Source organism: Dendrobates tinctorius, unplaced genomic scaffold, assembly GCF_039654945.1.
Source record: "Dendrobates tinctorius isolate UK_male_01 unplaced genomic scaffold, ASM3965494v1 ptg000028l, whole genome shotgun sequence".
Lineage (NCBI taxonomy): Eukaryota > Metazoa > Chordata > Amphibia > Anura > Dendrobatidae > Dendrobates > Dendrobates tinctorius.
The window spans coordinates 41,314,754-41,330,931 of record NW_027361696.1 but is presented as its reverse complement, the minus strand read 5'-3'; the positions used below and the strand labels follow the sequence as shown (position 1 = coordinate 41,330,931).

The 16,178-nt window shown below is 41.7% G+C and overlaps 1 protein-coding gene across 2 annotated transcripts in view; it reads left to right on the top strand.

The window, feature by feature from the left end:
• Nucleotides 1-16,166, top strand: part of LOC141085322 (myelin-associated glycoprotein-like) — a 41,058-nt gene extending 24,892 nt beyond the window's left edge. Inside the window, exons 4-10 of one of the 2 annotated variants that reach the window (XM_073570603.1) lie at nt 1,070-1,369; nt 5,018-5,287; nt 10,061-10,330; nt 12,547-12,640; nt 13,726-13,864; nt 14,949-14,984; nt 15,784-16,166. In XM_073570603.1, coding sequence (XP_073426704.1) covers nt 1,070-1,369; nt 5,018-5,287; nt 10,061-10,330; nt 12,547-12,640; nt 13,726-13,864; nt 14,949-14,984; nt 15,784-15,885 — 1,211 coding nt within the window. In that variant the 3' untranslated portion in view covers nt 15,886-16,166. Of the gene's footprint in view, nt 1-1,069; nt 1,370-5,017; nt 5,288-10,060; nt 10,331-12,546; nt 12,641-13,725; nt 13,865-14,948; nt 14,985-15,780 lie in introns of both variants that reach the window. The other variant, XM_073570602.1, reaches the window with a different exon arrangement.
• Nucleotides 16,167-16,178: the final 12 nt, after the last annotated feature.

Sequence of the window (16,178 nt, the reverse complement as noted above, 5' to 3'; positions counted from 1 at the left end):
CTTTTTGGAGATGAAATGTCATTCTCCAGCAGGACTTGGCGCCTGTCCACACTGCCAAAAGTACCAATACCTGGTTTACAAACAACAGTATCACTGTGCTTGATTGGCCAGCAAACTCGCCTGACCTTAGCCCCATAGAGAATCTATGGTGTATTGTAAAGAGGAAGATGAGAGACACCAGACCCAACAATGCAGACAAGCTGAATGCTGCTATCAAAGCAACCTAGGCTTCCATAACCCCTCAGCAGTGCCACAGGCTGATCGCCTCCATGCCACGCCGTATTGATGCAGTAATTGATTAAAAAGATCCCCGACCAAGTATTGAGTGCATTTACTGAACATACATTTCAGTAGGCTAACATTTCAGATTTTAAAATTATTTTTTCAAGCTGGTGTTATAAAGTATTCTAATTTACTGGGATAATGACTTTTGGGTTTTCATTGTAAGCCATAATCATCAAAATTAACAGAAATAAACACTTGAAATAGATCACTCTGTTTGTAATGACTCTATATATGAGTTTCACTTTTTCTATTGAAGAACTGAAAGAAATTAACTGTTTGATGATATTCTAATTTTGAGAGATGCACCTGTACCTTTGGTGCTTCTCTTTCTAACCTTATCCTTCCTTCCACACTACACAGGAATCCATTCTACATCTCCTTATACATAACTACCAAAATCATCATCGGCATAGATCTTACCTGTGTTTACATGCTGTATTTTCATTACCCATCCCAACACAATGGTTTTTTAGAAGCAGGAAGTCCCACACAGCTGTCAAATAGTGAGACATCAGTCTCCCAATCTTAAAGGGCCAGATTTTACATCACTAAGACAGAGAGGGTTTTCTTTCAATGTTCCTAATTATCCATACTTTAGAATGGTTGTATATTTCAGTCTCTATTTACTTCAGGAAGTTTTCACAAAAGTGATAGCTTTTCTTTAAGACTTTCCACTGTTTAGCTAACTTCACATTTGATATTTTGCAGGTAGGAGGACATTTATTGGGATTGTTTTTTTTAAAGCAATAAACTAATGATTTCTTTTTTTGTTATTTGACTTCAGATAAACCTCCACAGCCCATTGTGATCTTTCCCAATCAGATCATCCCCGAGGCTACAGAAGTTGCTCTGAAATGTTCAACAGTCTGCACATGTCCATCAGATCCTCCATATCTGGTGTGGTCTTTGCTTGTGGGACAAATCAATGTCACATACAGTTATGAGGGTGCAGGAGTGTGGAAAGTGGAATCTAAGCAAGTCATTAATACGTCCAGAAAACATGATGGGATGTCCATAAGCTGCCATGCAAACTATTCTTCAGGAGCAAAGTCACAAATCATCAGAGGGAACCTGAGCATCATCTGTAAGTCTAAATTGTAAAACATGTTGAAAGTGCTTTGCACTCGGTGTACCAATGAAGCAGATATTGCAGCAGTTATGGAGCCACTTGAGAGAGGAGGGCCAATCGTATTGACTGAATCCCCTTTCTTAATGAGCTCTTGAATGGCATGAGAACCTCTAGTTAAAGTCATTGGGTGCTCATTGGAAAAATTTCAAGTTGGGCAGTTGTATAATTGCTGAATTAGTCAATGCTCTGATTCTTTAAACAATACTGAAGTCTCTGTGTCATGATAACTGAGTGGCTTTATAACATTTGTACATCGACACAAAGTTTAGCCTTAACCCCTTCACAACATGTGCCATACTAGCATGGTGCATTTCGTGTCTCCCCCTTTGATGTGGGCTGAGCCCACAACTTTTCCGGCACGTCAGCTGTTTTGAACAGCTGACAGATACCCGGAACAGCAGTGGGTAGGTTCTAGTCTCCCATGAGGACTATTGAAGCATGCCAAAAGTAAAAAAAATGTTTTTAAAAAAATATAAATGTTCAAATCACCCCCCCGTTTTGCCCCATTCAAAATTAAATAATACAAAAAAAATCAAGTATACACATATTTGGTATCACCACGTTCACAATTTCCCAATCTATCAATATAAAAAAAAATAACCCAATTGCTAAATGGGGTAATGAGAAAAAAGTCAAAACTCCAGAATTACGTTTTTTTGGTCTCCGCAACATTGCATTAAAATGCAGTAACGGGCGGTCAAAAAATCATATGTGCACCAATATGGTATGATTTAAAAACATCAGCACGGCATGCAAAAAATAAGCTCTCACCCAACCCGAGATCACGAAAAAAACGGAGACTCTACGGGTCTCGGAAAATGAAGGAATTTTTTTTTAAATCAAACTTTGCATTTTTTTCATCACTTACTGTATTTTTTGGACTATAAGACACAGTGGCGTAGCAGACTCCCTTCCTCAGGGTACAGGAGGTGGCAGAATTGTGGCGATGCTGAAGCTTGGTGTCAGTGGTGAGCAGTGCGGAGTGCATCATTGGTTTCCTTGCGGCCATATTCCTGAAGCCGCCAGAGGCAGCACGTGTGTGGATTGAGATCTTGGCTGGGCCTCTCGCACTCCATTTTCCTGAAGCTGTGGCTACAGGAAAATGGCCACCGGAGGCCGTGTGTGCACAGATTGAGATCTCGGCGGCACTCAGCTTCAGGAAAATGGATGCCGGAGGCCGCGCGTGCACAGGTTGAGATCTCAGCGGCCCTCGGCTTCAGGAAAATGGCTACCGAAAAACCAATGATGTACTTGTCTCTGCTCACTGTGGACACCAGTCTGCAGCATCACCACATTTCTGCTGCTGGCATCCTGAGGAAGCCACCCTGCTCCATGCAACGCACTCTGCTCTGCGACACTACCAACACCGTACCTGCAGCATCGCACCGCTGGGATACCTTGTGACTGCAGCATTGCCCCGCTTCTGCCGCCACCAGCCTCCTGTGACCCCGCTCTACCACCACCGGCCCTCATGTAAGATACCTTAAATTCGTATGATAAGACGGACTTCCATCTTATAAAAATCTTTTTTTTTTGTTGCTATTTTCCACCCCTTTTTTTGCTACTCTCCGCGTCTTATAGTCTGAAAAATACGGTAAATAAGAAAAAACCTAGACATGTATGGTGTCTATGAACTTGTAACGACCTGGAGAATCATAATGGCAGGCCAGTTTTAGCATTTGGTGAACATGGTTAACAAAAAATCCAAAAAACAGTTGTGGAATTGCACTTTTATTGCAATCTTACTCCACTTGGAATTTTTTTCCCATTTTTGAGTACACGATATGGCTAAAGCAATGGTGTCATTCAAAATTACAACTTGTTCCGCAAAAAACAAGCTCTCACATGGCCATATTGACGGAAAAATAAAAAAGTTATAGCTCTGGGAAGAAGGGGAGTGAAAAGCAGAAACGCAAAAACGAAAAAGGGCTCCGTCATGAAGGGGTTAAAGGGCACCTGTCCTATAAAAGTTTTGTTAAGTAGCAGAAATAGAATGTAAATATTTGGGGAAAATTACCAGTATTGTTTAGTAGTCCAGTAGGCGGGTCACTCAATGACTGACACACTTCCTGAGCATGCATACATTTTTTTTGGCTCCTGGTTTTAATAAAAGCTGGGATTTAAAAAGAAAATGAAAGACAATTATACTAAATCTGTTTTTCATATAACTATTTATAAATCTGCTCATCTCCTCCTACTCTCACATGTGTCCCTCAGATCAGATTAAGAGCACAACATGAGAGGTTCCTTTTAAATGGTTTTTAAAATCAGAGAATGTACTTTTTGTACAGAAGCTGGTGGATCTAGGTGGATGGTTGAGGTGCTGGTGGAACTTTTAGTCTGCCAGATGTTATCCCAGCTGTGGCCAGTGCTGGTGGCAAAATGCAGTATTACATGGTAATAGTAATACAAGTTAAAGAGGACTTGTCATCAAGTCAAAAATTTACAATTTTTCCTATAATTTTATGCATCATTACTCTGCCCCTTTGATAAAGGCCATAAAAAGCCACCTCCTGAATTTATAATTGATCCTAAAAAACTATTAAAATATTTTGCTTATATGGTACTGTTACAATTATCTCCCATTGGCCTTTCACTGTGCCATCGTTTGGTACCGATGGATTACCATGGCACACGAGGTCTGTCCAAGGACCCTGTTTGCTACCATCTTGGTTCTTCTGTGAAGCCAAGCCAAAAATTATGTTTTATAAGAGACAGTGATTTTCCCTATATACTGTGGTATTGCAGCATGTGGTTTAAGCAATGAAGATATCACAGGTAGTGAAGAGCGCAAGCGCTCGCTACTCTGCAATCCCCGCATGTATTGTGGCTGTTTAACAGCCATGAAAAATGATGCCACAGGGACTAGAACATGTCATTTGAGCACCTGCGATATTCGGTGCATCCCCAAGCACCCTAGGTAAATTTGAGAAATGAGCACTTGCACTCATCACTAATCACAGGTTCAAGTCCCCAAAATGGACTAAAAGTATATAAAAAATGTAAAAATCACTCTCCATTTAAAAAGAAATAATTATTATAAATTATTTTTACCAAAATATAAAATGAATCAACCCATATCTTAGATGCTGTATAGAGGAAAAAAAAAAATCAAAATGCCAGAAATGTGCTTTGTTCTTCGCCACAACTCCTTAAAAACATGCACAAAAAGCCATCAAAGCATCATGTGTGCCCCAAATTGTTATCATTAAGCCCATCAGCTCGGCATACAAAAAAAATCCATCACTCAATAGAAAAATATAAAGTAACAGATTTTGAAAAGTGGCAATAGAATCCCCAATTTTTATTTTTTGGGGGGAAATTTTCTTTTGTTCACTACCTATACAAGAAAAATATATGCAACTTTGGTATTGCCATAATCCTACTGACCTGGTCCTTTTTTTACCATATGATGAATGTCATCATAACAAAAAATAATTGTCAGTGTAAAATAAAAAAATATGTTTTTCACAAGAAGAAAAATGCAAACGTAAAAACTAAAATTTGCTTCAAATGTTAAAGGGAATGTGTGTGATATAACGTGGACGGCCCATCCTTCGTTGAAGATCACACAGTGTAATATGATTATTTGTATGATTTTAGATAAACCAGAAATCCTCCAGAAATCTCACTGCAAAAAGAACCTGAGTGCAATAATCTGTGAATGTGCAGCAGTGTCGAATCCTCTGGCAAATATTACCTGGCACCACACAGAGATTAATGTCACACAGACAAGTGGATTCTCCATAAATTCATCATTGAATGGCTCCACCATGGTGTCCAGCCTGGAAGGAGTGATGATGCCACCAGGAGGTCTATGGTGTATAGCCAGCAATATACAAGGCTCCGTGACCCACATCATACCAATTTATGGTAATGACGATGGTGTAATATGACACGGCACACTACCATATGTGGAGTCGGGGAGGATTCCTTCACCTAATATGGGGCAATTATCACCTGCTTCATGGGGCTTTGCCTTCCTCTGGATCAACACGTTAAGTCACAGGCTGAACTCGATAAACTCAGGCATTAACGTTAAAACCTATATATTATTTATCTATGAATTGTCAAGTTTTGCAGCCTCTTACAAATGTCCACACAGCTGTGGATATAGTCAGCAAGGAAAGTACAGAATGTGGCCATACATGTATATTAGTGTACATACTGGGCAAAAGATAAAATACAATGATACTGGATTTGGATCTGAAGCAGCATAGCTGAGTTTGTCCTATATGGCAGAGCTGAGATCGTACGTGTGAAGAATATTGGAGATATCATTTCATGCCAATCGTCTGCATCCTATGTGGCATGGGATTGTAAAACCCCATTCAGTGTGCAGTTGTACCAGAACACCTTGACCCCCTTCAGTGTGCAGCTAGCAACAGCAGGGGAGTCAAGCCTCAAAGGCTGTGAGTGACAGATTTCACAACTTGAGCAGCTCAGAGCAAAACAAATGTTGGCTTGCAATGCAGGGTCATGCTGAAGCAGCTAAAAAAGCATTCTAGAAACATGACTCCATAAGGATTTATGGAGTTACTATACGTCCTAGCTGTATGTTGTGTTTTATTTAGAGATCCCCAGAGCATATAAGGCTAGTGGAAGGCTATGTGGTCGCGCTCTCTGTTATGAATGTGGTCCACTTCGACAGTAGAGGCAGTCGAGTAACATGCTGTGAAGGACCTAGCCCATGCTCCCTTGCAGCCTCACGCACCCGTGATCTAACATCTCCCATTAATAGACATATATTCTGCTTATATACAGTATTTTGTCCTACTGTAGGAAGATGGATCGAGCTAGTGGCGTCTCTCGCGTGTCTGGGCTGCAACTCTCGGGGCTGTCACCATTGTTGCCAGGGCAAGGACTTTCTGATCGGGGCAGACCTTTGCACCTGACTGAAGGGGGCGGGTCTGATAAACAAGAGGACTGTGCATGGGAAAACGGGGCTTTTGGCAGGGACACAGCCTGTGCTCCATGAGAAGGTTGACTCCTTCTCCGCTGACCGACACCAATCTACAGGCCCGAGTCAAACCCTTCCATCTCCCGTGCTGACAGACCGGGTACCTCCAGAGACTGTTTCCTCACCGTCCTCTGACTTCAACACACCAACCGATCCATACCACTGACAATTGCCGAACCACTGCACAGTACTAATCCTCCGGTGTGTGTTGTCTGCAATAGTGAGACTGTGGCCTTCACCCCGGGATTTTGTACACCTATTGTGGAGCTACAGCCCTCCTCTCAGCTAGCAGCTTGTTCCAGGACCACAAGACCACCTGTGAGGGAGCCAGGATACTTCGCCGCTACACAATGACTATGCAACACTTTCCTCCGGGATCGAATCAAAGACTCCTCGCGTCATCTACGGCGCCATCGTGGGATCTTCCAGCCTTCGCCATCCAGGAACCAGTGACTGATAAGTTAACTCATTACTTGACCCTCTGTTGTTGCTCTGTCCCCGTTTACCATGTGGGTTGTTAGATTCCTTTTCCCCCTCACCCCATGCGTGGAGTATTCACTGCTGCTATTTTTCTGCATAAAAATACCCGTTAAAGGGAATCTGTCACCTATTTTTTTGTACATAAGCTGCAGCCACCACCAGCAGGGTCTTATCTACAGCATTCTGTAATGTAACTTGAAAGAGAAGAAAAACGAGTTATATTATACTCACCCAGGGGCAGTCCGGGTCCAGTCCGGGTCCGATGGGTGTCACAGTCCGGTCCGGCACCTCCCATCTTCTAGCAATGATATCTTCTTCTTTGCTTCCTGTCGCGGCTCAGGCGCAGACGCACTGTTAAGGGCAGAGCAGAGTACTGCAGTGTGCAGAGCCGGACTTCTCTGACCTTTCCTGGTGCCTGTGCACTGCAGTACTCTGCTCTGCCCTCAACAGAGCAGAGCAGTGTGCCTGCATCTGAGTTGCGACGGGAAGCAAAGAACAGGACGTCATCGCTAGAAGATGAGAGGCGCCGGACCAGACCGCGACACCCATCGGACCCGGACCGGACCCGGACCTCGCCTGTGTGAGTTTTTCTTCTCTTTCAGGTTACATTGGGGGCTTATCTACAGCATTACAGAATGCTGTAGATAAGCCCCTGATGGCGGTGTCCGCATCTTATATGCGAAAAAATAGGAGACAGATTCCCTTTAACTCTTGCTCTGCCTCCTGCTCATCACTGCATCCCGCATTCCTGCTAGTTCCTTACACTACCACTGTTGGATTTGCATATCAGACCACTGTGTATGTGTGACCATCATGTATATAGTGTATTGTCTAGTGTCCCCTTAAGGTGATTAAATATATAATTCAGCCTTGGGCTGCTCTCGATCCACAAATCCACACATCTGTTTCTCGGTTTAACTTTGCATGCTACCAGGGCTGTTTTATGGCCTGATATAATCCCATTAACGAGCCAAGCTTATATCCAATGAAGAACTAGTTGCAGTCTAACAAGGCTGACCAGGTGCTGTTTCACACTGGTGCTAGTGAAAGGAGCAACTCAGTCTGTCAGGGTTGTGGGCGAGTATGGTGCCAGGTCAGTACGCCAGATACTCTTACTCTTGATGTGGACAGGGTGTGTGTGTGTAAAACTGCAGCAAGTTGACCTTACATGTCCTCAGCCAGTGCGGCAAGTCACGTTAGTGCAACTGAGGCGACCATACCATGTGAAATCATGGTCATAATAGTGAAGTCACGCAAAACAGAAGCCACGGAGACACCATCACATGTTTCTCAACGCAAGCAATGACTAGCCAGGTCTTTCACCGGGAAGGAACAACCACGGGAAGGGCAGTCTCCAATGAAGGAAACCACCTATGCCAAAACATGGTATCCATCCACAGACAGCTGTTTCGGGGTATTTTCCCCGAAAACAGCTGTGGATGGATACCATGTTTTGGCATAGGTGGTTTCCTTCATTGGAGACTGCCCTTCCCGTGGTTGTTCCTTCCCGGTGAAAGACCTGGCTAGTCATTGCTTGCGTTGAGAAACATGTGATGGTGTCTCCGCGGCTTCTGTTTTGCATGTTTTACATATTTCCCATAAGGGATGGGGGCAGTGCTCTAGAATCACTGCATTGAGAAACACGTGATGGTGTCTCCGCAGTGTTAGATGTTGATCTCCATGAGGTCAATCATCCTCATTTTTCACAGTCTTCCACTAGGCATTGCTCCTACTAGCCAGTTTCCTACTCCACACTGATGAGGGGCAAATACCCCGAAACAGCTGTCTGTGGATGGATACCATGTTTTGGCATAGGTGGTTTCCTTCATTGGAGACTGCCCTTCCCGTGGTTGTTCCTTCCCGGTGAAAGACCTGGCTAGTCATTGCTTGTGTTGAGAAACATGTGATGGTGTCTCCGCGACTTCTGTTTTGCATGTTTTACATATTTCCCATAAGGGATGGGGGCAGTGCTCTAGAATCACTGCGTTGAGAAACACGTGATGGTGTCTCCGCAGTGTTGGATGTTGATCTCCATGAGGTCAATCATCCTCATTTTTCACAGTCTTCCACTAGGCATTGCTCCTACTAGCCAGTTTCTTACTCCACACTGATGAGGGGCAAATACCCCGAAACAGCTGTCTGTGGATGGATACCATGTTTTGGCATAGGTGGTTTCCTTCATTGGAGACTGCCCTTCCCGTGGTTGTTCCTTCCCGGTGAAAGACCTGGCTAGTCATTGCTTGCGTTGAGAAACATGTGATGGTGTCTCCGCGGCTTCTGTTTTGCATGTTTTACATATTTCCCATAAGGGATGGGGGCAGTGCTCTAGAATCACTGCATTGAGAAACACGTGATGGTGTCTCCGCAGTGTTAGATGTTGATCTCCATGAGGTCAATCATCCTCATTTTTCAGTCTTCCACTAGGCATTGCTCCTACTAGCCAGTTTCCTACTCCACACTGATGAGGGGCAAATACCCCGAAACAGCTGTCTGTGGATGGATACCATGTTTTGGCATAGGTGGTTTCCTTCATTGGAGACTGCCCTTCCCGTGGTTGTTCCTTCCCGGTGAAAGACCTGGCTAGTCATTGCTTGTGTTGAGAAACATGTGATGGTGTCTCCGCGACTTCTGTTTTGCATGTTTTACATATTTCCCATAAGGGATGGGGGCAGTGCTCTAGAATCACTGCGTTGAGAAACACGTGATGGTGTCTCCGCAGTGTTGGATGTTGATCTCCATGAGGTCAATCATCCTCATTTTTCAGAATAGTGAAGTCAGGCGGGGTGGTGAGGTAAGGGTTCATCACATGTCGTGGCAGTGGAGGGATTCTGCATGATCTCTCTTGTGTCATACTTCACAGTCTGATATGGCAGATCTTAGTTTGTTTGATGCGGCAATGATCAGTTGTCCGATTCAGCAAAGTTGAATCTTTTCAATCATGTGGAGGTGAATGTGTCTGATATGGCAAAACTTCTCAATAGTGTGATTTTCAAGTAGATATTTTGTGATTTATATTACTTAATAAATTGTACAATTTTATCCTGTTGTGACAAAGAATGATTTAGCTTAATTGCCCATAAATTTCTTTGAGCCTTTTGGTATTCTTTACAGACTTTTTTTTTTTTTTTTGGGGGGGGGGGGGTTAGTTGCGGGATTGTCTTTTTTTTCCACTTAATGACAACTTATTTAATATTTTATAATTTTAGAAAAGCCACAGATTCTCCAGGAATCTCAATGCAATAAGAGGCTGGGTGCAATAGACTGTGACTGTGTGGTGATCGCTAATCCTCCAGCAATAATTACCTGGAGCAGTACAGACGGCAACGTCACTGACATCTCTGGATTCTCCATAATTTCATCCTCTCGTGGTCCCAAGATGGTGTCCAGGCTGGAAGGAGCAGTGATACCCCCAGGTGGTCTACAGTGTACAGCAAGCAATAGGGAAGGCTCTGTGACCCAGAAGCTACCTATTTATGGTAAATCATGGCTAATGATTTAAATATGTGGCAAAATGCCATTTTTATGCTAAGTGGGGGCCCGATTAAATGCAGTCAAATTGCTTGCAGTTCCATGTAAAAGTACAGAAAATGCACAACCTCTGGGAAATGATAAGCTGTTACAATATTACATGTAGCACTTCAGAATAAGCTGTTGTATAACTACATGAGGAATAAAACTATAACTGACAATTATATGACTTGCAGTGTGCAGTTATAATTAGTTTTCCACTTAACTTTATCTCTAATTTCAGTTGTCTCTGAGGCTAGCTGTTATGATATCTTCTATACACTGCCTATTTAGTAGAGAGGAGATCGTGCTTTTCTTATCTCCACAGCACACTCCCAGAAGCATCAGCATCAGCATGGAGGACATTATACATCAATACTGTGCAGTGTGGCTGTGAATCCAGCACTGGGGTGAAATAAAATGCTCACTGGAAAGCAGCAACAACCTCCATAGCCAGTGTTTTTTTTCATGAAGCTGCTTTGTCTTGCCACTCAAGATGGACTTTAGCAGTCTTTGTGGGTGAACGATCAGTTTAGGAGGCTGATGATGGCGGTGGGTGAAGTTTAGAAGGAAAAGAGGTGAAGTATAAAGCCGTCTGATGTTATTTTCCTTTTTTAATTAAGCAAGACAGAAATTCTGCTGGAATCCCATTTGCAGACGCAATCTGAATGTTATACACTGCCAATATATGGTGGTGACCTGTATCTCCTCTGTGGCTATTGTTCGGGGCATTAGTCATCAATCTATAAGTCAATCAGTAGATGGGTTACGATAATGACATCTACAAGTGGAAACAAAACTGCCACCAGTGAAGGAATTGAAATTTTCCCAGGCAAATTCTGGTGTTCTGCGAAGAATGATGGAAACACCGTGTTACTTAATTTTCTTCTACAGGGTAATAGAAATTGTTCTTTTAATTAAGGGTAAGCCACTTTTACACAAACCCTATTTGTTGCATAGGTCCCCGATAATAAGCTGCAGAGATCTTCAGAAAAAGTAAGAATTACACTGTTCTCATTTATTTCAAGGGGACATCTTTAAAATGGATCGCTGCACTGAGGCCTGCAGACTGGAGGCACTCTTTGTTGCTGCTCTTTTTTATGTATTTAAGGTACAAAAAGTAGTATAAAAGAAACAAAAATGGTTGAACACAACAGCACAAAAATTAAAAGGCCAGAAAATAAATATCCGCTGCACTCCCAGGCAACATGTTTCAGACCTACATGGTCCTTTGCTTGACAAAGGACCATGCAGGTCTGAAACATGGTGCCTGGGAGCACAGTGAATACTTCTTTTCTGCCTTTTTAATTTTTCTGCTTTTGTGTTCAACCATTTTTGTGCTTTTTATGCTATTGGATAAAAAAAAAACAATTATTTTAAGAAGATGTGAGTTCCGGCTATCATTCGGACTTTTGCTATTATTGGAATACTTTGCTGTTCACTTGGAAATGATAGCTGATTGCTTATTTCTTTATATTTTCTTTGTTTATGTGGTCTTCTTCTTAGATTACAAGCTAAATTGGAATATCCACCTCTTCTTCCTCTGCTTTGCTTAAATCCCAGTGGGCCAGTAGGAGCAGCCTCCCATTACAAGACCACTTCTGAAAATCAGAACTGATTGACTGCACTCATTGATAATTGTAATTTAATGGATTTCAAGAGTTAAATGTGTTCATTTTATCACCATGTCCACCAGGGGACATAATATGAATGTAAATGTAATACCTCTACTGAACACCAGGAGGGCGATCATGACAATTCTTTACGTAAAATTCACTGGTGTCTTCAGTATTACAATGTACATGATTTTGATGCAGAAATGATGCGGCGCGGATGCACAGTGGGAAAATCCACATCAAATCCACATGTGTGCAGGAATCTTATTTATTGCAAAAGTGAAAATAATAATAATAATTTATGTGCAGAAAATGCTTGCTACATGCAGAGGAGATTTTTAAAAGCTTAACTTTTTTAGATTTGTTACTACAATGCTGCAGATTATCTGAGAGCAAATTTACGCCAAATTTGCATTTAGCTTAAAGCTTGTGAGATGCAGAATGTATAACAAGTGTATCAAGAAAAGCTGTGTATTAGGTGATCCCATATGTTTATGTTACATCTTGTGGAATTGTATAATCTATAAGGATTGTAATCATTCCATTGTGTATCACTTTTTATTTGTTAGTGGATTGGACAGTGCCCATTCTGATTGGTGGAGGGATTTTCGTTTTCCTTGTAATGTGTATTACCAGTGCAGTCTGTGGAAAGAGAAAATGCAGGTATGTAATAAAAAAGTATATAAAAGAGATTGCAGGTTCATGTATTATATGTTTACAAATCAGTATGCTTAGTAGAGTACAGGAATATGAAGAGCAGTCATGTATTATACAGAGACCTCCCAGGCCATAGTGGCACATTTAGGCCACGCAGGTTCCTCACAATAGCACCAGCTGGTTTTATGTTTAAAATTTGCTCCAGGCCATGGCAACATGTTTAAGTCACTTTGGCTGCTCACAGCAGCACGAGCCAACATTCGGCCTGGTGCCGTTGCATTGAAAACCAGCTTTTGGGACCTGTTCAAGAAATGGCCGTGCCACTGGTTCCATGATTGATCCACTCTTCACAATAAGTGTACTTGAACATGACATACAAAGACTAAAGTCTCAATAAGTGTCAATATAAACCATAAGAAGGCATTTGGGCTACGAGTCAACTGTCCAGCTACAGGCGTTACACTGAACTCATGCCACTGCTGTGAAAGGCTATCATGGTGCAGAGCAGATGACATTGGAAGCTGGAACGGAGGTCTGTCCTCATCAGTGATGAGTCTCCCTTCTGTCTTGAATGCTAGGATAGCTGGATGTTAGTCTGGAGACCACATGGGCAACCACATAAATAGGCCTTCTCACAGGAACATCACACCAGTTCCACTTCTAGGATTATAGTTTGGGGTGACAAAATGTTCAGTGTCTGGACCCCTCTAGTATTCATCCCAGGTACACTAACATCTCAGTTTTTCATTGATTTTGTCATGTATCCAGTGATACGGCCATTTCTCCAAAATGTCCCAAAAGCCAATTTTCAACTCAATGGCACCAGGCTGCATGTTGGCTCATGCCACTGAGAGCAGCCTATGTTGCCTAAACATGCTGCCGTGGCCTGCTTTGTCTCTGGACTTGTCTACCATAAATAATGATCTCTGATAATGTTTGGCCTTATACTCTGGCAATGTTTATGGGGGCATTCTGACACTATTTATCTAGGCATTTAGCACCATTTTTAGGATACTTTTTCATTATAACAACTTATATAAGTATTAATTATACCTGCCAATTCCTTATTTCTACCTTCTTTCTGCATCAAGGAAAAATACAATTTCAAAATCAAACAGTTACATAATGGAAGACACACCATTTAACAGTGATATCAGCACCAAGGATGGGAAGAAGAGGCATCATTCAAGGAGAGACTCCAAGGACAATAACCATTGTGTTATATATGAGGTATAATCATAGAATCCTAGAATGTTAGTTGGAGGGACCTCCAGGGTCCAACCCCCTGCTCAAGGCAATGCAGTATTCACTAAACCATCTCAGACAGGTGTCTGTCCAGCCTCTGTATGAAGACTTCCATTGAAGGAGAACTCACCACCTCTCGTGGAAGCTTGTTCCTCTCATTGATCACCCTCACTGTCAAAAAAGTTTTTTCTAATATCTAATGTGTATCTTCTCCCTTTCAGTTTCATTCCATTGCTTCTCTTGCTTCCATATGAAAATGAGAACAAGGATGATCACTCTACACTGTGACAGCCCATGGAATATTTTGGAAGAGCATTTGTCCCATATAAAACAAACTGGGTTATATTACAGTCTATACTTTTCCCACCACCATCTTGCCTTGACATGATGCATTTTGAGTAGTTATAGATGATTCATGAATGCTTATAATTCTTGTGAGATGGGAATCAGATGTGAATAGGGCACAAAAAAGGATGTGTTTATCAAACTGATCTGAATGGCTACTATCAATGTGGCCCACTGAGCTTCACCCTCTTGGCTTCTTCTGGTGCATATGCTCTTTTCAGATCTATTTTTAAACCTACACGTGTTCCTGCAGTTGCCAAAACTGGGAAAAAGTCTAACAAAGTAGAAACTCTTGTTTAGTGACTCTATGATCTGACTCATAGAGGGGGAGTCCTGATTGGGAAACCATCCTCTATGATGTCTATATGCCGTAATCATCGCTTCAAGTTGATATGTTGCATTGGTTTTTGGAAAACCATGGCCCGTGACCAGTTTTAATTCATAACACATTGGAGTAAATTGCCAGATTTTTTAGGATACCCACTGTCACCCTGCGTTATTAGTCCTCTCTCACTTTTATCGTACACTAAAAAGATGGTGGTAGGAAAAAAAACACAGAAAAAAGTCACGTATTTTAGTACAAGGTAGATTGAGGATTTTTTTTACACCAGGAAATCAGAGCAAATCACTTAATTTTTTCCCCTTTACAAGATTGAAGAAATCTGTTTTTTTCATGTTTGCAAAGTGTACTTCTAATCTTCTATCATTGTTTCCTGCTTTACAGAATTCAGGAAAAATTTACATGAATTCTATTTCCCAGGTAATGTATTACTATAATTTTTCACCATTATATTTTGGGAATACATTTTCCCGATGCACATTTTTTCTACATAGGGAAAAGTAAATTTGTGAGCAGTTTTCTCTTCAGACACTCAAAGTACCTATTGCACAGACAATATCCAGAGCTGTAATCATAATTCTGCTGATTGTTATTGAAAACGGTCCAACAAGCTTGTGGATGAGACATTCTAATAGCTTAGCTGAACTCATAAAGAAGGAGGATATTTTTGGCAATTATTTTACCTTCCCTTGTGTAAAATCAACAGCAGACCCAAGGTGACCATACATCACAGATAGCATCCAGTTGACCGCTCGTTTGTCTGACAGCTATCGCTCCTCACTCCCTTAAGCACCACATTACCAACAAATAGCTCTTGGCCTAATGATTGCTTGGCCTACAGCTATTCCATGAGTCCATTACACATAGGTACACTCAGCTCGGCAGTCCTGAGAAAGCCGCTGGCAGGCTCCTCTGGCAGTTACTTATTTTGTGGAGAACAAAGGATCATCTGTCGAAAATATTGGATGGTATTCCAGATCCTTTGCTTCCCCCAACATCACTCGTCAGAGTATGGAATCCCTCATTTATATCAAACAATCCTGCCGATATCGGTAGGTTTGGCTGACGATAGTCGTATGTATACGGGGGTCTTTACACAAGTTGTCCTTTCTTGGCCAAGTTAAGCAGAAGCAATTGTGAAAGGCAAATAAAATGATGATATTTTAGATACCATGACACTCATATGGAATTTTTCAATGTCAATGTCTGTACTTAGCAGAATGTTAAAGAAGAAATTTATGTCAATACGGAAGAAGCAAAAGGAAAGAAAGAGGGCAAAGCAGTAGAAGAAGACATTTATATCAACTGCTATTCATATTAATTACTGAACCTCTGAAGAATCCTTGATTGGTGGTGATACGTTTGGAATCGCTTTCATTTTTCATCTTAGCTTTTGAGACAAGTCCACATTGGTTGATCTAGTTAGGGTGGATGAATGATGATTACTGTATAGTGTACTGAGCGAGTGAAACACTTTTGTGGTAGGATTTTGGTGATAATTCTAATCATGGTATTCATGCCCATGTTTTTGCTAGTTTTTGTACTTTTCGCTTTTAACAATTTTCTTTTTGGGCAGATTAATAAAAGTTGGATTTGTATAAACTGTTTCAAACA